Genomic DNA, 25,766 nt, shown 5'->3' on the forward strand with positions numbered 1-25,766 from the left:
TGAAATGGGGGGGGGGGGGGGGGGGGGGGGGTGTCCATGTAGAAACACAGCTGTAATTTCTACATGGTGAACCCAAAATATATAAAAATGGCCTTTATTAAAATGTGACAATGTGTACTTTAACCGCATGTGATCTTTTCTATTACGAATCTCAAATTGTGGAGTACAGAGGCAAATAAATTAATGACGGTTCTTTGTCCCATGAGGGCACTGTAAATGGTGAACAGTGCACTTCCACACACAAGATAAATGACTGTACAATTCCTTTCTGATAACACTATTCACTACAATTCACAACATATTTAATACTCACAATAAGATGAATATCCGGATTTGACAAATTGCGCGATATTGCAGCGGTGGGAACGGTCCTTTTGACTGCACGCTAACTAGTTTAGCTTAGTTTATTGTCACATGCACCAAGGTACAGTGAAAAGCAGTAAATGCATGAAATTGCAAAATTAATTTTAGTCGCATTTAGGTGCACAATGAAACAGTGAGATATTTAGTAATGTTTTAACTTATTTATGGAATGTTGGCCTTCATAACAAGAGGAGTTGAGTATAGGAGCAAAGAGGTCCTTCTGCAGTTGTACAGGGCCCTAGTGAGACCGCACCTGGAGTACTGTGTGCAGTTTTGGTCTCCAAATTTGAGGAAGAATATTCTTGCTATTGAGGGCGTGCAGCGTAGGTTTACTAGGTTAATTCCCGGAATGGCGGGACTGTCATATGTTGAAAGACTGGAGCGACTAGGCTTGTATACACTGGAATTTAGAAGGATGAGAGGGGATCTTATCGAAACATATAAGATTATTAAGGGGTTGGACACGTTAGAGGCAGGAAACTTGTTCCCAATGTTGGGGGAGTCCAGAACAAGGGGCCACAGTTTAAGAATAAGGGGTAGGCCATTTAGAACTGAGATGAGGAAAAACTTTTTCAGTCAGAGTTGTGAATCTGTGGAATTCTCTGCCTCAGAAGGCAGTGGAGGCCAATTCTCTGAATGCATTCAAGAGAGAGCTAGATAGAGCTCTTAAGGATAGCGGAGTCAGGGGGTATGGGGAGAAGGCAGGAACGGGGTACTGATTGAGAATGATCAGCCATGATCACATTGCATGGCGGTGCTGGCTCGAAGGGCCGAATGGCCTCCTCCTGCACCTATTGTCTATTATTTGAATCTAAATTTGTTATTCGTTATGGTTCCTATCCTGCAACATATTTACATTTCACACTGTTCCAGCTTTCTTTCTAGATTGTTCCAGCAATCTAGAGTGCAGCATGTTTTGGGCAAAGCACAGAAGGGTGATCCATTTATTCTAGTGTTTCTGGACCTTCTACTGAAGTTGAGGCCTTATGATCATCTTTGTGATCTCACGATTCCATTGTTAATTGATAATGTTTTCAAGCTCATGCCAGTTGGAGGTTTTTGGAAGTGTATACGTATATTGAAACCTACGTTGTATACCACCACTATAATGAGTGATTGGTGCCTGGATTATTCATTGCTTAACCGCACAAAGAAATCTACAAACCTGATTTTCCAACGAGGGGAAGAATATAATTCCACCGGCAACCACACTGGAACGATGGAGCTGCCCACGATTATTTGTACAAATGAATGAATTGTAAGACTTTCATTGTTCCGTTTCGCCACAAATGACAATAAAACATTCTTGAATGGAGGGTCAGGGCTGAGTCTACAATTTGTTGGCATGTGCTGCTGTGCGAAGGATTATTACTTGTCATCCCTTGATGTAAAATAATGATATTTATCGACGAAAATAGGATCAAATGTGCTGCTTGTGTGTGGTTCCAGGAAGGTGGTAGTTACGTGACTGATTGCAAATACTATCAGAGTCTGTCTACATGCATGTCCACATGGAATGGGTGTTCTGAGTATGTCAACACGCGTGTCCATATGGAATGGGTGCTCTTGGCGTGCTACTCTCCAGAGTTGGTGTAAATGGATAATGTACAACAAGGGAGCATGTTCCCACTGGCAGTGCAGTCAGTCAGCAATCAGGGTGCAGGGAGAGCACACAGTGAATGATCCAAGTTGCAGAATGCATTAAACACCACGTGTTGGTGCATTGCACCAAGCACTGCAAAAGGACAAAGGAAGTGTGATAAATGAACAGATTGTGCAAGTAAACGTAAACCCAGAGCGTTCACCATGTCACAGTCAACGGTCATTGTGTGCCATACCGACATTTCTCTTTCCAAGTGTCTGTGCACTGTCCGCCAGTGGTCACTAACCACAGGTCAACTGTAGGTCCCACCACCAGTGCCCAGGAACCACTGTCTGACTGCAGACACAGCCAGGACACCACACCCTGCCTGCACACCACACCACATCTCAGCTGGGACTGGACACCGTCTGACCAGAGACACAGCGCCAAGTTTCTGTCCTGCTCCGGACATGAGTGAGACAGCTCGGCACTGTGTACAGTCACATGATAATTGTGTACACTGTGTGTACATTCATGCTGATAATTGTGGTTTTGTGTGATTCGTCAGTTACCAATCACCAGAAACATACAAAGCAAACTGTTAATAATTTTAAATTAGGAAAAATAAAAATGACAGATTCATATTTTCTAATATCAAAATATAGCAATTTATTCAAGACATTGAATATGATTTGATGATTTGTTTTCTTTAATGAGCACGAGCACATCACACATTCTGGATTAGAAACATGAAGGTCACATGATCTCCTCTGACCTAAACTCCTGAGAGGCTGCAAGGAGAAGGGACAAAGTCTGACACAGACAATAAAAGCAACAGAAGCCAGAACACGGATCTCAGACAGATGAACTCTGCGTGTGACGAGGAACATATTCAAAAAACCCAGAGAACAAAAGCAGACCCTTACATTAGACAAAGTGCACCTCACCCGACTCTAAACAGCGTTTGTTAGCAATACTCGTTTTAAAAAAAGGAGCTAATGCATGGCATGAGATTAAAGAATTGACGCTCTTGTACAGTGGTAAGATGCCTCATTCCTCACATTTCTTTAACAAAGTGTCTGCTCGGTTTATGGTTTGCCTTTCTGGCTTTTAAGGTCTAATGTGTGATTAAAGGTAAAAACTACAAATATTTCTTCTGCTTTTTTTCAAAAATACACTGGGGTTCGCCCCGTGAGTCCTCTTTCCCTGTATGAAGCTGGTGATGATTCACCTTCTCAAATGTAAAGCACTTTTTATATGCAGTTCTCTGAAGAAGTGCCTGTTCAATAGATCACCATTTGAAGCACAGTAATGTAAGCAAGTCTATCAGCAGTTCAGAAAAGCTTAACTTTTAAAACCCCACAGATTCCTCCCTGCAGCTTCTAGAAACAAAATCATTCACATCCAACCCTGGTAAAAGCTTCTTGTAGGAATCTACATAATACTCCAGCTTCCCTAAAACATTGTTTTAACAAAACAAAAATCCAGAAAATATAAAGTGTTGCTATTACAAAATTGTAGATTATTCCGCCGTGACTGCGCACAAAGTCATTCTTCCGTTTCAGCAGCACTGTAGTGTCCAAACCAGATTGAGGGAAGAGTACGGAGGAATGGGAATGTACGGCACTCCCCTCCGTCACTTGCTTTGCTGTCCCCCACCCAACGTGCTGGGTTGTTTGTCGGTCACAGTATCTGCGGTTTGGCACAATGCTCTCAGTCACCAGCACGCCCTGCCACTGCCCATCCTGGCACAGTCTCCCCCTGTCACACTCCAGGGTGAAGCAGCCAGCGTGCGGCTGGGGCTCCGTCTGGCGGGGGAGGGGGGGGGGAGAGGGGGGGGGAAGGAAACTCACAGACAATAACATCATTTTCTTGGAAAGGCAACTAAAGTAAAATCAACATTAAGTGGGCAGGGAGAGCTGGTTTGAACCATTTCTTTGTAGGTCGGGTCCTTGTGGATGTGGAACTGACACATTGTGAGTGAGGGGGCTGCTGCTGCCACAGGCTCACTGCTGGTCTAATCTTACACCCTGCTTCAAGCCCGCTCGGCTATTTCCGGAGATCGAGCACACATACCTGGGGAAGAAAGGAGGACAGGAAATCAACAAACGCTCTTCGAGGGCAAGGGGAGAGGGGGGGGGGGGGGAGGAGGGGAGTGCAAGATGAAGTTACCTAAAATTAGATAATTCAATGCTCATACCACTGGGGTGTAAGCTACCCAATGAAATATGAGGTGCTGTTCCTGTAATTTGCATGTAGGCTCCCTCTGGCAATGGAGGAGGCCCAGGGTAGAAAGGTCATTATGGGAAGGGGAGTTGAGATGGTTGGCAACCGGGAGATCCTGTTGGCCTAGGCGAACCGAGCATATGTGTGCAGTGAAACGGTCGCCATGTCTATGTTTGGTCTCGCCTATGTATAGGAGCCTACATCCTTGCTCTTTCCTCCATCCTAGTAATTTTACCAGTTCCACAGTTCGCTGCATAATTTCCCGATTCCAACAATGGACCTACCAGGCACCACCCTGCCCGAGGTCATATGTGGGAGCCCTGATTGGTCCAGGTCTTCTCTTGCCTCCAGCTCTCCACCCACCCACCCCCTACGTTCAGTCTATGGAAGGATCTGGACACGAAACGTCACCCATCCTTTTTCTCCAGTGATGCTGCCTGACCCGCTGAGTTACTCCAGTGCCTTGTGTCTAACTCCTTGTGGGAAGCATTCTCTCTATCACATCAATCTGGCACGGGCCCCCATCACGTTACCGGTTTTCCCTTGCCTCAGACCAGTTTGTGAGCTGGTAGCTCACTAGGCAGAGGTAGGAAGTGTTTTATCAGAGTGTGAGAGAGTTGTCCTCAGGACTGAAGGCGACACTGCAACACAGGACACTGTCAGTGGGCTCTCACGGCAAGCTTACCGTCCATCATGGGCTAACTTGACAGAAAGCTGTCTTAGAAATTTTATTTTATAGATGGAGAGAAAACTGTAAATATGGTGGAAGTTAAAGTGCAAATGTTTTGCAAATTAATCCAAAACAACAAACTGTATAAGACAAATTTTAGATTGAGGTGGAAGTTTAGTTCTAGAAGGAGCTGATTTACATCTGATGTGACAAGCATTCACTTCACATGGATCTCATGGGGTCAGACTTTTTGATGGAATAGGTATGGTTAAATCTATGCGTTTGTTTGCAGAGCAGAGTGGGAGTAGGAATCAGTGTGTCCCTCCGATCCGCTCCTGCTTGCCATTTTGTTATAATAAACATCAGGGTACCATCTCTCAGAGTGCACTGCCATTCATTGTTATTCTGGCCCAGCTTTCACCTCAGTGCCGTTTACCAGCTCTACCCCCACGCCCATGCCTAGAAATCCACACATCTACCCTTGGAAAAAACACAACTGAGCTTCCAGAATAATCCTGGGCGGACAATGCCACAGGTACACGGGCCGCTGTAGGGGGGTCGCTCTAGCACACAGCCTCTCCTGTACACTGGTCCTGGAGTGCCCAGGCAGCAGAAACGTCTCACTGCCTCCGTCCTGTCAGCCAGTGCTTTTATTGTCACATGTGCAAATGTACGGTGGAATTATTTTCTTTGTGTTTGGCGTCATTTTCAAAGTCCACACTCTAGTTGTTATGAGCGGTGCCCGATCTAGGCAAGCCACAGGCTGCTGTGGACCTGGCCTTCCTTGGACGTGTGGATCGACCAGCGAACCGCCATCCTCTCCCATCCATCTTTGTTGCCCGGGGGCACCTCACTGCACCACTGTGCTTCATACGGTTGGATGAGGGGTCCGGGGACAGGATATACAGTTGCATAGAGAATACACACACAGTAGGCCTAGCCTGTGTAGAGGGTGCACATCACCCAACGCTACAGTCAGAATAAAGACAGCATTAAAGTGGCTACTCACAGAACCATCTGATGCACTTGCTCCCACTTTGTCCCCAGACACATTCCAACACACTTCAAAGATGCCTCCAGTGCCTCGGTAGCTGTGCACTAAAGCTCCTGTCTGTGAGAAGAAACATTGATTTCAATACACAACAATATTTCTGTTTGCACTTTTTAAACAGATTCTCTTGTTTTGCTCGCTGGACGTTTGGATGCCTCACAAGCGTTGCATTAAAGATTTGTTCACTCGTGGAGGAGGGGGGTTGAGCAGGGGTCAACAAGGAGCAGGTTTACAGAAGAACCCAAGATTACGTATATTAATACATGCACACGCGGCCAGGGTCCACCTGTGTGTTTAGAAAACGTACGCATCCTTGTACACTTGCGTGCTAAATCTGTGCAGCAAAGTGCTGCACCTGGATATTCCACATGTTGTGCCGTGCCCGGGTATTCCACATGTGGGTGGGAGGTGTGCTGTACCTGGGTATTCCACATGTGGGTGGGTGGGTGAAAAGTGTGCTGTTCCACATGTGGGTGGGTGGGTGGTGTGCTGTACCTGGGTATTCCCCATGTGGGTGGGTGGGAGGTGTGCTATTCCACATGTGGGTGGGTGGGAGGTGTGCTGTACCTGGGTATTCCATATGTGGACACATTTGTCAAAAGAGCCGCTGGCGAGGTATTTGCCGTCAGGACTGAAGGCGACGCTGTAGACTGGCTCCTGGTGCATGGTCAAGGTGTGGAGACAAACCCCTCTTTCCACGTCCCACAAGCGTACAGTTGAATCAAACGAAGCACTGTCAATGGCAAGTCATACGAGCGATTAGCATCCAATCTGCCGTCTCTAGCCGTAGATTACAGCCTCCAAGTGAGGCATTGAGGCTCAAAGCCTGTAATCGTTCACTTCACGAATGCTTTTTCCAAAAGCATTTACTGTCAAAAGATCTGGAAGGGTAATTTCCCATGCAATGGAAGACAAATAAGCCAAGCTTCCCAATGAACCGTGCCCAATGAGGTCTAAAGTGCAGATGCCTGATGGGAATGAGTAAGTCGTGATACAAACACCGAGAGTCACAAATCCCCGCAATACAGATGACCCTCTTGAATTCTGTACCGGACATCTGTAAACCCACAAATTAGCCCGGATAAAAAATGCAGCTCTCAAAATAAACCTGGAAAATGCGATCAAATTAGATCATTTTCATCATTGGATGTTTGGATATGGGTTGATGGGTGAAGAAACATTGAGGCAACTCGTTATGGGCAAGAGGGATATTGAGGGTGAGGGGTTGTTGGTATCATTTCACCTCAGACCCGCCTCACAGCCAGAGTTTAGATATAGTTTTTAATTTTAGAGATGCAGCGTGGAAATGGCCTCTTTGGCCCAGTGAGTCCACACCAACGAACGATCTGTACACTAGTTCTGTCCTACACTCTACGGCCTATTTGCAGAACCCAATTAACCTACAAACCTGTATGTCTATGGAATGTGGGAGGAAAGTGGAGCAAAACCCACGCAGTCACAGGGAGAACATGCAAACTCTGTACAGACAGCTCCCGTAGTCAGGATTGAACCTCTGGGTTCTGGAGCAACTCTACCGCTGCGCCGCTGTGCAGCCCCTATGTAATGAGCCATCAATCCAATCCACTGCCCATTACTGCAAATAGACTTTGTTTCATAAAATAAAGACTTTCCGGATGCATCTGTGCTAACATTTTTTTGTTGATATTTTTATATTTGTTTTAGACTCTAACATTGTTGATGTACAGGTTAAGTCCTAATTCTGTCTCGTAAAGAAAGCCCCATGGACTGCCAGAAACGTTGCTGGAGGGATTTGAGTTTGTAACTCAAGCACTGTTTAGAGGAGTCAGTGTTACCTGGCTAACATGATGTAGGAGTTGGGGTTGTTGGTGCCAGGCCCAGTGGGACTCCACTTGATGGTGTAGATCTCCTTGTTGTGGGCTTGGAGATCATGCACACAGGCATCCTGCTTCATGTTCCAGATCTGTGGGAGAACAAAGCACCAACAGTAAAGCAGTTATTGTGGCATCCACTGCAGATGAAGACCATTGCTCAAAATTACCAGGACCCCACATCATCTGCACGAGACGTAAATTCAAGATAAAACCTAAGGCTGACTGCGCACAGAAACTATTCTTAACTGCCGTTAGAATCGGGTTACATTATCAATACTCAAGTGAAAAGATGCTGGATTATTCGTGTGCCTCTTTATGCTGTTATTTGTGCTGTTTATTGTTAAGTCGATTCACTCTGGTTTAGGGTTATTATGCCATGTGTACTGAGGTACAATGAAAAGCTTTGCTATCCAAACAGATCAAATACTATATATATATGTGTATATATAAGCCAAACTCAAGAACAATAGGTAGAGCAATGGGGAAGATACAGAGCACAGAATATATTTCTCAGTGCTTCAGTTCCATAGACAAAGACCAATGTCCGCAAAGGAGTAGAGTTGAATCAGACAGTACCCTAGCTTATGGAAGGACCGTTCAGAAGCCTGATAACAGAGGGGAAGATACTGTTCCTAAGTCTGGTGGTGCACACTTTCAAGCTTCTGTACCTCTGCAACAGGCCACAAGGGGGACCCATGGCAATGTCAGCATTGCCCTTTGATATCCAAGGGAAGCAACCTTGTCCATGGACACTAAACTGAATCAGATGATAAGTTCCCAACACCTCAATGGCATTAAAATATTCCCAAATGCAATATATTCACATTTATTTCTAAATAAGTAGTAAAGTCAATCCAATTATAAAAAGGCATGGTTACTTAGTTCTGCTATTCTCAGCCGGTTTTGCCTTTAATCCTTAAAAATGGCAGAGTTCTCTCATTTCTGATGCCTTTTTAATTTAAATGAATCTTAAATTATTACACCAAAAGCAGGAAATGTGCGTAATTAGAGCCTTCAGCAGTGAACAACACTGATCACACAAGTGAGTTGTGAAGGACAGGGTTTGGCAAAGTTCCACACACACACACTGCTGTGATGAGCGAGATCTCACGACTGCAAGCAATAGACCAACAATCATTGACAGAGGCGAACGCCCTTGTACCAAACCTGATGCAGGCTGGTGGGGATAAGATGCATGCCTCTACTTCAGGTGGCATGCGTTTTTATGAGAAGGAGCAGCCATGATCACATTGAATGGCGGTGCTGGCTCGAAGGGCCGAATGGCCTCCTCCTGCACCTATTGTCTATTGAGCATGGGATAATGGACAAAAGTCTTTCCATCTCACCCCATGGTTCAGAAATTTGGGGGTGAAATGGTTGGAAGCTTCCAGCAATTTTTAAGTGAAACACAGTTGATGCTCACAGTTCCATTCTCACAGTTGTCAAGGGATTGGAGCTGTAATTACGTTGTCCTACCTTCAGTGTCATGTCATCTGAGCAAGATGCAAGTAACATGCCAGATGGGTCCCACTTGATTGCATTGACTTCGTTCTGAAATGTAAAAAGAGGTGAGGGTGAGCTGTGCTGATAAAATATGTTAAAAATCCTGATGTGTTACCTTGCTCTTGAAGGTACCGCCGGTTTGTTACATTGCAGCTTGGAAATCCATGGCATAGTTCATAAATGTTGGATGCAACCCAAACTTTAGTTACTTTCTTCTATTTCCTTGCAACCCATTTCTCCGAGGATCACTTTTTCCCTCTTTTTTTCCAATCAATATTCTTTTATTTATTTTCTTTCAAAATTTGCTCAGGAAATATGCTTTCCTGTACTTTTATTGTTTTACCATGGCATCTCTTTGGTCAAGAGCACTTAATTGTCCTATGTGCTGCCAATGAAATTCTTGCTTGCATAACAGGCCTGTAAACACAGTACTCAATATAATAAACAAAAATTCAATAAATTAATAACCCCAATACTAGTGCAAAAAAAAGCCTCAGTAGACAGTCCACAGTTGCGGAGGTTAGTGTTGTGCAGTGTTCAAGAGCCTGATGGTGGCCTTGAACCTGGAGGTCACGGTTTTCAGGCTCCTGTACCTTCTTCCCGATGGTAGCAGCGAGATGAGAGCGTGGCCAGGGTGGTGTGGGTCTTGATGATGCTGGCTGCCTTTTTGAGGCAGCGCCTCCTGTAGGTCCCTTCGATGGTGGGGAGGTCAGTACCTGTGATGGGCCTTCGATGGTGGGGAGGTCAGTACCATGTGACGGACCGGGACGTGTCCCATGTTCCACATTATCTATATACTAAAACTCTCGTTTGTTATCTTGTTTGTGACTGAACTACAGCCTAAACGGTACATGATAGTGCGACAATTTTAGGCCCACCTTACTCACCCTTGTCACTTTAGTGATAATAACATATAACATATAACAACTACAGCATGGAAACAGGCCTGTCCGGCCCTACCAGTCCACGCCGACCATTCTCCCTGACCTAGTCTCATCTACCTGCACTCAGACCATAACCCTCCAATCCCCTCCTATCCATATACCTATCCAATTTACTCTTAAATAATAAAATCGAGCCAGCCTCCACCACTTCCACCGGAAGCCTATTCCATACAGCCACAACCCTCTGAGTAAAGAAGTTCCCCCTCATGTTACCCCTAAACCTTTGTCCCTCAATTCTGAAGCTATGTCCCCTTGTTGGAATCTTCCCCACTCTCAAAGGGAAAAGCCTACCCACGTCAACTCTGTCCGTCCCTCTCAAAATTTTAAAAACCTCTATCAAGTCCCCCCTCAACCTTCTACGCTCCAAAGAATAAAGACCCAACCTGTTCAACCTCTCTCTGTAGCCTAAGTGCTGAAACCCAGGCAACATTCTAGTAAATCTCCTCTGTACCCTCTCCATTTTGTCGACATCCTTCCTATAATTTGGCGACCAGAACTGCACACCATACTCCAGATTTGGCCTCACCAATGCCCTGTACAATTTCAACATTACATCCCAACTTCTATACTCGATGCTCTGATTTATAAAGGCAAGCATACCAAACGCCTTCTTCATCACCCTATCCACATGAGATTCCACCTTCAGGGAACAATGCACAGTTATTCCCAGATCCCTCTGTTCCACTGCATTCCTCAATTCCCTACCATTTACCCTGTACGTCCTATTTTGATTTGTCCTACCAAAATGCAGCACCTCACACTTATCAGCATTAAACTCCATCTGCCATCTTTCAGCCCACCCTTCCAAACGGCCCAAGTCTCTCTGTAGACTTTGAAAATCTACCTCACTATCAACTACTCCACCTATCTTAGTATCATCTGCATATTTACTAATCCAATTTGCCACACCATCATCCAGATCATTAATGTAAATGACAAACAACAGTGGACCCAACACAGATCCTTGGGGCACTCCACTAGACACTGGCCTCCAACCTGACATACAATTGTCAACCGTTACCCTCTGGTATCTCCCATGCAAGTAGTTTTATTGGAATCGGTGTTATATTTTTAAAGTTATTCACATTTTAAAGTTTAAAGGGAGGGGAGGGGGAGGAGGGAGTGGGGGAGAAGGGAGGGGAGGGTTGAGGAGAGAGGAGGGGAGGACAGGGTGGTGCACCAATGCAGGAGGGGTTTGGGCTAGTAACATATAACATGTCCCATACAGAATACAGTATATTGCCAGTGGGTTGTGTGTCTGTACTCACGGTGTGCCCCTGGAATGTCTTCACGGGACGGTCGCAACCCAGCCTGCAGACGTGAATGCACATGTCCGTGCTGCAGGATGCAAATGCAGTGTTGTTTTGCCAATCCACATCCAAGGCAGGGGCTGCAAAATACAAAGTTACCCCCCCTTCCCCGTTAGCCACAAGCTCCAGAGTAGGAAAACAAAATCAGTAACACAGAACAAAAACAATCTTGGGGATCATGGGGAACACAGCATTTTTTGTTAAATGGAGAAACCAGGAGCTGCAAGAAGGTGGTTTACAAAACAAAAGCAAATTTTTACAGCCTTTTTAGAGCAGGCTTTGAAAATATTCAGCCCTTCTGCTGCCAAAGTCAGGCCTTGAAAAGCAGCTGCATTTACAGTGCAGGTATTTCTAACCTAGAGGTCCAGCAGGCAGTGTTGACAAGTAGGAGTTTACAATTGATTTTGCTTCCTGCCAAAAAATTAATAAATATACACTTGCTTAGTTGACCGTGCTAACCCCCGGATTAGTTTAGATTTACAGCAAGGAAACTGGCTCTGTCCACAACAACCATCGATCGCCTGTTCCCTCTAGAGTCATAGAGTCATACAGCACAGAAACAGATCCATTAACCCAACTTGCCCACGCCGACCATAATGCCCCATCTACACTAATGCCACATGTTTGGCCTATATATATATATATATATATATATATATATATCCCTCTAAACCGTTCCTCTCCGTGTACTAGTCCAAATGTATTTTAAATGTAGTTCTATGTTTTCCACTTTCTCATCCACTCTCTACATACGAGGGGAAATGTTACAGATGCCAATTAACGGGGACTTTCCCAGGGAGGTGCTGGAGAGGACATGGCAGAATAACTTCCCCAGAGTGGGCAGACCTTGCCGAAATTTCGCAGCAGAGCCGACAGAGGTCTGTCCATTCCCTCCACCGATGCTGCCTGAGTTCCTCTTAGCACTTTGTGTTTAATTAGTTGCTACTTTAGTTATGGACATAGAGTCACACAGCATGAAAACAGGCCCTTCAGCACAACTCGCCTATGCTAACAAAGATGCCCAATCTAAGGCACAAAGTGCTGAGGTCCTCCAACTTTGTACATTTTGAGTAACGCTATCTGGCTGTTATTATATACAATACTATTGCCTTTTACCTGAATGAAATGGAAACTGTTGTTTAGCTTCGCCTGTATGAGCATCCCAAATTATTGTCGTCTGCAGAGAGAGAGAAAACAAAATGACAAACTGGTCTCTTGCCTGAGGAAGGAGAGCTGCCAAGCAGCTGGCTGCTTCCTCCTTGAGACGTTGCAGATAATCGTTGGGAGATGCCCGGGTCTGATTTCACCGCTCGTGTTTCAGCCCGAATCCCTCCTCACCATGAGTGGCCAGCTCAGCTGCATCAGCTGGGGAACTCCCCCGGTGTGCGGGCTACAGTCGCTACACGTGGCAGAGGAAGAGAATACCTACTGTCGATCTTCGCAGGTCCACCCGCCCGTGACCAAGGCACAGGTTCACCAGCAGTGGCCGAGATGATGGTTGTCCTCTCACACAATAACCGGCTGCCTGCACAGTGGGGCATGCGGGGCAAACACCAGCCAACAGAAAGTCTGCCCTTGTGTTCCTAAAAACCACTCCGAGAGCATCTCACCTTGTCAACACCCGCACTGAGAATGTAGTTTCCCTTCTTGTTCCATTTTAAAGCAAATATGGGCCCTTTGTGTTGTCCCAGGGTGCTCGCAAGGTTGCCTGAGACACAGAAACATTCCAGGTTATTGTTAAATTAGATGGTACATTTTCTGAACCAATAGATGCCTAGTAATTCATAACCTACCATCCTTCGTCCAAATCCTTGCGAATCCATCATATGATCCAGTGGCCAAAAGGGTTCCATCACTCTGGAAAAAGCAAACACACCCGTGGTGTCTGTCATCACCAATATCTCAACTCCTCTCGTGACAAGACTACTAACTTGCAGTTAATAAATATCTTCAGCATGATGAATACAAAATGGAAAATAGATGGTGGAAATAGGGAGGGGAATTGAAGATGTAACCAGGAGGACAAGTCGAGTGGTAGACTGCGAAACGAGCAGGGTGACAGCAAGGTGGAGGGTGAGCTAGAGACAGAGACACATCCGACTGGTCTGCCAAAACAGGATCAAGTGCAAACGGTGTCTAAACCAGGTATGTTTTTGTGCATTTTGATGGCAGAGAACAGAGGGAGTCCAACATGAGAGGATGCTGAAGGGGCAGGTTTGGATTAGTTGGGATTTGCATAACGTGGAATTCAACATGTTAGAAAGACAAAAATGAAGATGGAAACTGGAGTTAAGTCGGCAATGGGAAATTGGACAATGTGGTGATCTAACGTGTGAAGGCATCTCAGGTCTGCAACACACAGTGGTCATGGAAGGTGTTATACAACACTAGCTTCTTTCTCTATTCCTTCGGTGCTGGAGAGGTTGGAATTAGGGGCAAGAGATTTTATGTTTTGAGATGAAGAATTTGGTGCTACAATCTTGCTACGGTTATTTCTATCATTAGTATCGTTGTGAACTGGAGCCATGCTTTGGATGGAGCTGGAAATGTCATGGTGTAAAAACAGAAGCGTGGATGAGAACAGTTCGATACAATGGAGCAGGAAGTGAGTTCCTGTGTAAAAGGAGGGGAGGGGGAGGGGAGGAGGGAGGGAAGGGGGGAGTGGGGGAGGGGTATAGTACGCGTCAGGTCACAAGTTGGCAGTACTGTGTAACATCCCTGGCCATGCCACTGAATGCTATCTCCCCATTTAACCGTGAACCCACTGAAACAGCCAAATCCCATTTGTTCTGGTGTTGATACAAATGGTAATTAAACACTCTTGACTCTTGAAATTCAGATCAATTTGATTCCAAGCTCTTGCCAGGTTTTCTCACGCCACACTGAGAAACCACACTAATAATACTATCCGTGTCCTTGCTGCGGCTTCCAGTTCTGGAAACATGCCAGATGACATCATTGTTGCTGCTGTAGAGTGTGGGCGTGGGCTGTAGTGAGTTCGTACACAACTGGCGAGTGGAACAGCCAAGCTCTTTACTCGAAGCAGCAAAACATAATTGAACACAGTAATGTGTAGTGTTGATGCACCAGGACTCACATGCTGGCAGACAGCGCTCAGCATCACAGTCAGCTTGTCCTAAATGCCCTTCAACCTCATCAGCAAAAGTAAAGCACAGAATTCTCTCTTTAGCATCGACAACAGACGCAAAAGATATGAAAAGCAATGCAATTGGAATCAGATTGTTAACTCCAGGAAACATTTGCTTTTAAACCAAAAATGCCAGTTTCAAAATTCAATGCCAGCGATCCATCTTTGAGCTGACGATGATAGCTCGGTCTGCTGACTGGGAAGGAGCTTTTGGAGAGTAAGATGCCAAGAGTTAGGGCATTCGGAAGTGGTTGTTCACTAGATCTGAACGCTACAGGGCTTTACATGAAAGCTGCATTCCACACAGCTTCATACAAAGAATGACTGAAGAAATCTTGCCAAAGCAAGACATTTCTTTGTGACTGAATGTTTTCAACGCTGTAATACAAATGACACAATGGACTGTTTGTAACTCATTAACGTACAAAGGCTACTTATTTAAGAGCATTACTTTTGACTCCTAATGTAGTTCTTTTGAAAATGAAAGATTGAGTTAATGGTTAATAGGTTTTAATTACAATGAGCAACACAAGGGTCACAAATTGATTTTATAACCATGGAAGCTTACATTCCAGTCGAGTGATGTGACGTCCTTGTTACTGGGAACGTCCTGCCCCCCCTCTCGGATACAGTGCCGCAGCACTAACTGAGTCGGTCCACCATTGCTGTTCTCATTCAGGTTCCAGATTCGTGCAGTTGAGTCTCCAGAACTGGAAATATGACAATTTATTTGTTTAGAGATTAAAGTTTCACATTCCCCTTTTTTTTTTAATCATTGCTGCTTCTAACTCTGGAATAAGACATCAGACATAAATCTTAAAGACACCAATCTGTGAGAATAGGCCGAGAAATTATGCCTCGAGGTGAACATTGTGCGAACAGTAACCATCCGTCCTCATCCTTTCTCTGTTTGCAACACAACATGGCTGGCCACAGCATCCTCCTCCAGTGTCTCACTGCATAACTACTCACCCCGACACACACCTACTTTCCTGCTTCTTATATTACATAAGGTACAAACAGAAACACTCAGCAGGTCAAGCAGCCAAAAAAAACCAGAGGCTCAAACATCCTTCTTTTGAAACGCCTTTTGATCCCAACAAGGAATACTTCTTTTCACAGAGTAGACACAAGGAATTGCAGATGCTGGAACCTTGAGCAAAAAATACAGCCCTGGAGTAACTCAGAGGCCAGGCAGCATCTCTGAAGAACATGGATAGGTGATGTTTCCAGTTGAGACCCTTCTTCAGTCCCTTTGGCTGAAGAAGGTTCCCAGCCCCAAGCGTCAGCAGTCCATGTTCTCCACATATGCTGGTCGAGTTACTGCAGCACTTTGTGTTTTGTTCTTCCCTGCTGCGTTCCTCCGATCTCAGTTTATTGATCTGCATCTTATCTGTCTGGTTACAGGCTGACATCATTGCTGTGTTCCTGCCAGTATCCCCATGCTCCACCTGAGGGCCTTTCCAGGGCCCCTGCCTCTCAACCATCTTGGCAACATTATTGGAGAGTAAAGTGCCATCTCCACATTCAGCTTCATCTCACCTCAACCACGCTCAACGCCTTCAATGTCTGGGAAATTATATTCTGCTAAACCCTTATCCTGAACATTATGAGCATTAAATGTATGGAAGCATAGAACAGTTCAGCACAAGAACAGGCCCTTCGGCCCACAATGTCTGTCCTGAACATGAAGCAATTGGGAGGACAGAAGCCATTATCTTCAGCTTGCCACAATCTCCTTTCACTAAACACTACTGCATTCTCCTCTTTATCTGTTCTCTGATGCCAGTAATGTTTGAGACACAGGGGACTGCAGATTCTGTAGCAATAGTCTATTTTTAACCTTGGTTGCTTCTTCAAATTTAGGATGTGCTTCCAACCACATCTCTGGGATATCACTGAGGTCCCTAAGTTACATACAGCACATCACCCACCCCACTTCTTAACATTGTCTGTCTAACATTGTCTCTGGGATATGAGGTCCCTTAATTACATGTATCATGTCACCAACTCTACTCCTGTCTTATACATTGCCCATGCTTGGTTAGGCACGGTTCTGACTTCTCTTGTGCAAGCTTCCACCAACGTCCGCTTTCTCATTAGAGTGTGACGTTCACACCCATGCACGCAGCTCACACTCAGGCCTGTCCATCTGGCAGCCCAGTCCTCACTGACTCAAACTCGTTCCTGGGAACCGGGATTTTAAAATGCCCATTCTTATATTGGGGACAATTCATCTGCTTGCCCTTGCCTCTCCCTAATCTTTTCGAGCTCACCACTCCCTGAGATGTCCGTGTTCCCTCAGTTCATCCCCAAGTCTGAATCATCCCTTCCTGGTTTCTAGAATTCCCTCCCTCATCTCATCCTTTCTCGATTTAATTCACTCTTTAAGAGCATTATCTTTGAGCGAGCATGCTTTGGCCACTGCCCCAGTATTTCATTCTGTGGTTGGGTATCACACTGTACTTTAATGTGTTAATGCGCTATTCCAGGAGTGACGTGTAAATGCAGGAGGGCTCTGTGCCAGCAGGTGGCGAGCTTGTGCCATCTCTGTTCCACGCTGAATCACTCATCTGGTTTCACCACAAAAAAACTTTGCACTATTTTATCAATTGCTGATTACTCAACATTTAAAAGGTTCTAGGCTCATCCCCCACGTCTGCAAAGAGGAGGATGGGCCAGAGACGCTCAGAGATATATAACCAACAATGAAGGGGACACACTTGATTGTGGCAACTGTTGAGGGCTCTGCATGCCATTTGCTGCATCGGTCAATGGTGCTTTTATTGTCACCTGCAAATGCACAATGAAATTCTTTCCTCACATACAGTCCAGTGGAATATAGCTACACCTAACTACATCTCTGATTAGCAAAGTGTACAGAAATGGTCTTCTGAGCCCACATTCAAGAGGTGCCATTTTGGTGCCATTTTCAAAGTGCCGTCTGTGCTCTAGGTGCAAAGAGCGTTGGCCGATTGAGGTAACTAGCATTAGGATAATTAAGTCAACATCAGCGCCAGTCTCACAAGGATGGCCCTGAAACTCTACTTCCACTCTGAAGAAAGGTCCTGATCCAAAGCGCCACCTATTCATGTCCCCCAGAGATGCTGCCTGACCCGCTGAGTTACTCCAGCACTTTGTGTTCTACACAAGATTCCAGCATCTACAGTTCCTTGTATCTACTTCCACCCTGTCAGATCCATGACTGATCATGTCGCTCACAGATCCATGGATGACCATACCAGTCAGACCCATGGCTGACCATGTCGCTCACAGATCCATGGATGACCATACCAGTCAGACCCATGGCTGACCAAGTTGCTCACAGATCCATGGATGACCATATCAGTCAGACCCATGGCTGACCATGTCGCTCACAGATCCATGGATGACCATATCAGTCAGACCCATGGCTGACCATGTCGCTCACAGATCCATGGATGACCATACCAGTCAGACCCATGGCTGACCATGTCGCTCACAGATCCATGGGAAACGTGGAAATGGGAGACGTTTCTTGAGCAAAGGCTGCTCAAGAAAGTGCAACGTCCCATGGTAATGCCTGGCTGACAATGTCTCGAAATGGAGATGGGAAATCTCCAACAGCACTGAGAACTTTGCGTCTCTTTGATGGGAGCCCAGCGCAGTAAAGCTTTAGACTGTAAGCATGCACATCGCAGTCCGAGAGCTATTTGATGGAGATGAGGCAGTAGTACAATCTGTGCTGCTGATGGCAGAACTGAGGTGCACCTTATTGTCACTTATTAGACTTCCATCCAAGACTTACCCTGATGCCAGGAGATCACTGACTGGGTTCCAGGCACAGATGAACACTTCTGATTCATGGCCCCTTAAGACTGTGGATTTGGTGGAAGGGATTTCAACATCTCCATCGATTTCCATGGCATCAGAGTGATTGTCTGAAACAAGACATTTACAATGTTAGCCACTTGGAAGCAATTACTTTAAATCTCACCTTGCTTAATGACCAAAAAAGTGGCCAAGATAAAAATCATAATATTCCTCAGTCACTGGAAAGGTAATGTTGTCCGGGTTTCTGGTGCTATGAGGCAAAGCTCTGGCGCGGTGCCACTCACACAATTAGTCATACTTGTGTCTAACAAATAGATAAAATCTCTTCCATGTATTAACAATAGGGATCTGAGAACAATGCACCCAGACCATAAAGCTCGATCCAAATGCCCAAGGAAACATATCTAAACTAGAAGTAGTAGAAATGCTATAAAAGGGGCATGCATTTCTATAACCTTCACTTCTTCATATCTGATTGTTGGAATTAACAACAGAAACAATTCTTCAGAGTAGGCAACCCTGTGCATGCTGTAACCTTGAGCTGAATGCAACAGATGCCACACTTACTGGTGATGGTGTGTGCCCCATTTTCTTCGCCGTTGACTGTGGCTTCTCCATTCTTTGGTGTTGCTTGCTGTGGGGTCGAGGAAGCTGCTGCTTGTTGCTGCTGTTGCTGTTGTTGCTGTTGCTGCTGCTGCAGCAGCTGTTGCTGCTGCTGCTGCTGTTGCTGCTGTGCCAACTTGTCTCTGAACGCCTGCTGTCGGGTCTGAACAACGTCGGGCATCACAGCGTCGATCAGAGACAGCGACTCGATCGGTCGCCCGTCAAACACCGTGCCGTCCTTCACAGAGAACAAAGCGAATGTAAACAATCCTCACACAAACCCTATGCACATACACTAATTCAAACAGGTCTGGATTCCTTGTGTTAGTTTTACAAGACGTTGGTAAGGCCACAGTTGTCAATAGTCAATAGTCGTTTATTTGTTACATACACATAAATGTGTAGTAAAATGAAACATTACCCGCAGTTGAACAATAAGACCAATAAGATTAATCAATAAAAATGCAATAACACATACAATCACAACTAACACCAAACAAAAAGAAACATCCATCACAGTGAGTCTCCTCCAGTCCCTCCTCACTGTGATGGAAGGCCAGAATGTCTTTTTCTCTTCCCTGCCGTCTTGTCCCGCGGTCAGGCTGTTGGAGTTGCCACGTCGGGGCGGTCGGGGTTCCCGATATTGAAGCCCCCGCTGGGCGGTGAAAAAAAATCCCGCGGCCTATTTCAGGCCGCGCCGGATGGTGAAAGGTCCGCGGCGGGCCGACCCAAGCCCCGCGATTCGGGGCGGGCGAACACGTTGCCTCTGCCGCTGCCGGAGCTCCCGATGTCGGCCCCCATCCAGGGGCCTGCGGGCTGTAGTGTGGTGTTCAGTTTTGGTCACCCCTCTAGACATGTAATATTTGCCTTACTCAACCAGGGACACACATCACTGAACTGGAAACCCCATTTCACTGAACTGGAAACCCCATCTCACTGAACTGGAAACCCCATCTCACTGAACTGGAAACCCCATCTCACTGAACTAGAAACCCCATCTCACTGAACTAGAAACCCCACCTCACTGAACTAGAAACCCCATCTCACTGAACTAGGGCCCCACCTCACTGAACTAGGGCCCCATCTCACTGAATTAGAAACCCCATCTCACTGAACTAGGGCCCCATCTCACTGAACTAGGGCCCCATCTCACTGAACTAGAAACCCCATCTCACTGAACCAGGGACACACCTCACTGAACTAGAAACCCCATCTCACTGAACTAGAAACCCCATCTCACTGAACCAGGGACACACCTCACTGAACTAGGGCCCCACCTCACTGAACTAGGGCCCCACCTCATTGAACTAGGGCCCCATCTCACTGAACAAGGGAGCTCTTATGTCAATGTTGAGATAAGCTCAGGCAGCACAGAGCACGATGCTGAAGCCTTTCACCTCATTCTGGAAGGTGCAAGGCCAGCAAGCATCTGCGTTTTGAACTTGTCACACTATTGTCACACAATCAGAACTGAATGCATTTGCTGGCCCATCTACAACTGCCTGATTAAAAGATAAAATCAGATAAAAAGGACACTATTGTGTCTTAAAACAACCCACTTCCGCAGGAAGGCCAATTGTAACTTGACTCTGCAGCAGAGGCAGCGACATTCACCACAGCCGCATTTGCAAACCCCACCTGTATTCACAGGGGCCGGAAACATCAAGTCCCCATCCATCACGTGGCCGTCAGCCTAGAGATCACTCAGCCTCCATGCAGCAACTGAGAGCAAGATGACTGGTGGAGCTGGGGTAACTCAGTGGGTCCGGCAACATCTCTGGAGAATATGGATGGGTCACATTTCGTCCCCGGACTCTTCCCCAGACTGCGATTCTGTTGGCTGCTTTTCCGTGGCAGTGTGAAGTATAGAAGGAAAGTCTGGCCTGCGTGATGAACTGCGTTACATCCACAACTCTGCAACTTCTTGTGGTCTTGGGCAGAGCTGTTCCCAAACCAAACAGTGATGCAACACAACAGTGTGCTTTCCATGGTGCATTGGTAGAGGTTTGGAAGAGTCACTGGAAACATGCCAGGCCGAAGCTAATGTGCGCCATCACCAGTCTCATGAAGACTTCATGATGGTGGATGTTAGAGCCACTGGATGGTATTGATCAAGGCATAAAACCTCACTTTACTTTGCCACCTGAATGATATTGGTCTTGAAGCAGGTGGGGACCTCCGAATGGAGTAATGACAGGCCAAAGATGGCTGTGACTACTTCTGCCAGCTGATCCGCAAGTTCTGAGGATGTAGCCGGGGACTCCATCTGGGCCAGTTGTTTTCCATCGATTCATTCTCAGGAAGGCCGATCTTGCATCTGCCACAGTAACCGTTGGCACAGATACACCTGAGACTGGCAGGGGAGGTGCATTCCTCCACTGAACTACTGTTCAAAGCCGTCATAGAATGCTTTGAGTTCAACGGGAGGGACTTATTTTTGCCAGTGATACTGCCCGCCTTCACATTTAAGCCGAATGTAGCATGCAAACCTTGCCACAATTTACTGGTATTCATGTCGGGAATCCAACTTGGCCGGAAGTTCCCTCTTGGCATCCTTAATGGCTCGGAGACAGATTTCTTGTACCGCTTGGGATCATTTGACTTGAAAGCTGCAGATTTGGGCTTCACCTGGGAGTGGATCTTGCGGTTCAGCCATGATGTCTGGTTGAGGAATACACGTATCATTGTCTTTGCTACACAGTCCGCTATACACTTTTTAAAATTAAGTCTGTGACAACAGTGGCATATTCACCCACCTTACTCCACAAGCAGAACATCTGAAGAAGGGTCTCGACCCAAAACGTCACCCATTCCTTCTCTCCAGAGATGATGCCTGACCTGCTGAGTTACTCCAGCTTTTTGGGTCTATCTGCGGTTTAAACCAGCATCTGCAGTTCCTTCCCACACAGAACATCTTCAGGGTATTTTACACTGAAACTAGTTTGTAAATATTTGACATTGTCACCAGTTCATTGATTTGCAGCAGCCTGCAAAGCAAGCAACTTGCGGAAGAGTTGTATTACCAACAGGAAGAGTTGGTTTATGTACACACAGAAACCTACAGCTGGTCAGTTTCCGAATCTCGACATCGACTCCAACTTTCACTTTGCAGCAGCCACTAAAGCTAGGACTGGGACATTTACAAATCCACATTTTGTAAACAAAATGATCGAGTCTGGGTGATCGTACAGTATGGATGCTCCTGACATGTCCACTTGCTAGAATTATGAGTGGTTGTACCCATTAATTCAGCACCATGTTCGTTTCTGCAATGATGCACAAGATCAGTGCCTTGAGAGCAGGAACCAAGAGCAACAAAGTCCCACACTTGAGGAAAGGGTTAAAGTTAGAGGAAGGAGTGACCACAAAGAGGTGGCTGACGGGCAGTCTGTGCCCAGACGGGCCACAGATACCACAGAGCCACGTCCTCTCGTGGAGGAGTAAACAAGAGAACGTGCAACATTTCGTAAAGGTTGAAACACACTCAACTTTTACATGTAGAAAACTGATGAGATCTGATACGACCCAGGAATGCTCTGAATAATTCAGTGGGCCACCAATCTTACTTACCACTGCTTACCCCAGGCATGACTTAACTGGACCCAAGTACAATGATGGACTATGATGCAATGCTATTACTGAATACAAAAGACATAACAAGGCATATAGATCAGCCATGAGTGAATGGCGGAGTAGACTTGATGGGCCAAATGGCTTAATTCTGATCCTAGGATTTATGAATATCCCAGCAGTTATGTTTAGACGGTTACATTCATCCAAAAATATTCTCAACTAGAAAACGGATTTGGATGAACTTTCTGGTTGCAGAGACTTTCCTGCAAGAGTTAGTTTTGGAGATCACACAGGATTACAATAATCCACAGTGGACACCACGTGAAGCAGTGAGTTGGAACATCCCTGGCCTACCTACAGGTTGTTGAGCTCCTCCTAAGGAAGTGGGCACTGCGTACTGAGTACTGCACACCAACATGGGCAGCACAGTGGCACAGTGGTAGAGTTGCTGCCTTACAGCATTTGCTCCCTGCACGGAGTTTGTACGTTCTCCCTGTGTCCTGCGTGGGTTTTCTCCGAGAACTTCGATTTCCTCCCTAGATATACAGGTATGTAGGTTAATTGGCTGGGTAGAAATGTAAAAATTGTCCCTATTGTAGGATAGTGTTAATGTGTGGGGGTTGCTGGTCGGTGCAGACTCGGTATGCTGAATGGCCTGTTTCCACACTGTATCTCCAAACTAAACTAAACTAATGTTCAGGTCTGCTTTACGGCTCCTTTGTGCTCAGATCATGCTAATGTTTAAATTTTTTCAACATCTAGCGTGGGTCGCCGATTTGTTAAAAACTGAAGGATTGGTTCAGGTTTATTTGTGCAACTTTATGCAAAGTTTCAAAACCATGTCCATTGGTTATTTCGTCCTGTCACCAAGCCATATTTTCATGTTGTTTTTGCGAGAAGTTAGCTAGATGCTCCTTGAAACAATGGGCATGAATTTGTGATCAGCGGTAAAACATCCTTGCAGGATACTGGAGTTTCTCCATCTGGAACTTGCTGGGAGACCCAGGCTTCCTCCAAAGCAGGATGGATGTAAACAACCGCCGTGTCAGATCACTCAGTGCATTTGCCATTGGAAGTGGTTGGGAATTAATGCAACTTCACATCCCAACGTCCATGAAACCCTAATGTGGTCAGGAATGTGGGGAATTGTCCTTACTTGGAAAATCTGGACCACTCGATCCTTGCCCTGACTGTCAAAAGATCTATTTATGCTAAAGCTCTCTCATTTGGGGAATAGATGTGGCATGTTTTCCTCAGCTGTTTCATTAAATTTATGCAAATCTACATGCACATCTGCCTGAAGATAATACCTCGCACAAGCAAACAACTTGGTTATTTTGTTTTGTGTGTTAACATCTTTAAGGATATCCATGCTATTCATAAAAATAGATGCCTTTGTTTCTGATGGTACAATTACATGTTTGTCAAGTACGTTGCTTAATGTTGATTTATCAGGCTTTGCAATGTGGAAGTTGCAATAGTTTGGGGAATAGCAAGTGGACAGGGAGTCTCATTTCCTGACATAAAGCCAAGGGTGGAAAGATTCCACTTTACACTCAGGCATCCCTCTCACTGTGATATTGATTTTAGATTTAGATTTTAGATTTAGAGATACAGTGCGGAAACTGGCCCTTCGGCCCACCGAGTCCGCGACGCCCAGTGATCCCCGCACATTAACACTATCCTACACACACTAGGGACAATTTTTACATATTACCCAGTCAATTAACCTGTACGTCTTTGGAGTGTGGGAGGAAACCGAAGATCTCGGAGAAAACCCACGCAGGTCACGGGAAGAACGTACAAACTCCGTACGGACGGCGCCCGTAGTAGTCAGGATCGAACCTGAGTCTCCGGCGCTGCATTCGCTGTAAGGCAGCAACTCTACCGCTGCGCCACCGTGCTATGTTGCTGGAAACTTACTGGTGTGGTCTTATTGCAGGACGTGAATAGAAATGTTGGAACCACCTGGATATAATGTGAGTTATAAATGTAGAGGCTGACTCGGTACGGTCAAGGAGTTTGCAGTCAGGGAAGGGCCTGTTTCCGCGCTGTATCTCTAAATCTAAATCTAAAAACACGTTTGACAGTGAGCAGTGGGCAGATGTTTAAAGGGTCATTAAGAACACTGGACTGTGCAATGCAGGCAGCAGCAGCAGCAGGTCTCATTGCTGCAGGGCTGATGAGTGAGCAGGGCAGACAAGGAGTGACCAGACATCTCCTGTACTTCCCCCAAGCTTCAGTCTGCGTCCCAGTGGCCTTACCAGAACAGTACGAGAAACACAAAAGGGTTGTAAATGCTTCTTGCAAATGAAGACCTTTGTGCTAAATATATATAGAATTTTTATACATATTTATAATAACTGTTATTCAACACTAACAAGACCCAAGAAATTTGATTGCCCCTCCTGCAAGCTCATTAGCCAAAGAGAAGCAGCACCAGTTGAGAGGCGTGCGTTGCGAGGGATTGCTTGGCACACTACCTCATTGATGCTGATCTCTGCCTCGACATACTGCAGTCCTTTCTGAAGGATAGAGATCAGAGCTGCAGGTGGTACTAGTGTGCCGTTGATGTTCGACTGACTGATGTGACTTTCGATTCCAAACGTGAATGCTGAATGAGAGAAACCTGCGGAGACAGGAGGGTCACATGTTAGTCACACGTAAGCAACTTTACAGAGGTCACTGCGTTTACAAAGAGCAGCAGTACACAGTGTTCTACCCAGATAGAATCTGTCATTATCATGAAAGTTTTTACGTTGTAAACGTGTTTTTCAGATTAACGTAGAAGCATTTCATTTTCCACATCTTCTCGTGCACCCAGGACTCTCCAGTCAGTGCCGGTTAATTTCCCACAGCACAAATGTCCAACCTTTTCCATTTCACTGTAGCCGTGATTGCTGGATTACTGGAACCTGCCACAAATATTGATTCTCAGCCACAATTCTTCCAGCCTCAACAGAACCAACACATCCCTCAGCACTTGCCTGTTATCTTTGCAAATATTCACGCTGTAAAACTCTGCTGCTGCGTCGAAACAAAGATGTAACACCTGTCCCTATATCTCCTCCATCAACTCCGTCCAGGGACCCCAGCAGTCCCTCCAGGTGAGACAGAGGTTCACGTG

General features: G+C 45.8%; 1 protein-coding gene across 6 annotated transcripts in view; it reads right to left on the bottom strand.

Annotated features, from left to right (window-relative positions):
* Positions 1 to 2,618: 2,618 nt before the first annotated feature.
* The window catches only part of LOC144595389 (F-box-like/WD repeat-containing protein TBL1X), a 297,826-nt gene continuing 274,678 nt past the window's right edge, over positions 2,619 to 25,766 (bottom strand). For all 6 annotated transcript variants that reach the window (XM_078402880.1, XM_078402879.1, XM_078402878.1 and 3 more), the window contains 13 exons: positions 25,123 to 25,268; positions 19,031 to 19,304; positions 18,438 to 18,570; positions 15,219 to 15,360; positions 13,296 to 13,359; positions 13,113 to 13,210; positions 12,619 to 12,679; positions 11,461 to 11,582; positions 9,222 to 9,296; positions 7,707 to 7,834; positions 6,460 to 6,625; positions 5,851 to 5,952; positions 2,619 to 4,021 (listed from right to left, as the gene is read on the bottom strand). In XM_078402880.1, the coding sequence (XP_078259006.1) occupies positions 3,995 to 4,021; positions 5,851 to 5,952; positions 6,460 to 6,625; positions 7,707 to 7,834; positions 9,222 to 9,296; positions 11,461 to 11,582; positions 12,619 to 12,679; positions 13,113 to 13,210; positions 13,296 to 13,359; positions 15,219 to 15,360; positions 18,438 to 18,570; positions 19,031 to 19,304; positions 25,123 to 25,268 (1,538 nt within the window). In that variant the 3' untranslated portion in view covers positions 2,619 to 3,994. The remainder of the gene's footprint in view (positions 4,022 to 5,850; positions 5,953 to 6,459; positions 6,626 to 7,706; positions 7,835 to 9,221; positions 9,297 to 11,460; positions 11,583 to 12,618; positions 12,680 to 13,112; positions 13,211 to 13,295; positions 13,360 to 15,218; positions 15,361 to 18,437; positions 18,571 to 19,030; positions 19,305 to 25,122; positions 25,269 to 25,766) is intronic.

Source organism: Rhinoraja longicauda, chromosome 7, assembly GCF_053455715.1.
Source record: "Rhinoraja longicauda isolate Sanriku21f chromosome 7, sRhiLon1.1, whole genome shotgun sequence".
NCBI classification, from domain to species: domain Eukaryota; kingdom Metazoa; phylum Chordata; class Chondrichthyes; order Rajiformes; family Arhynchobatidae; genus Rhinoraja; species Rhinoraja longicauda.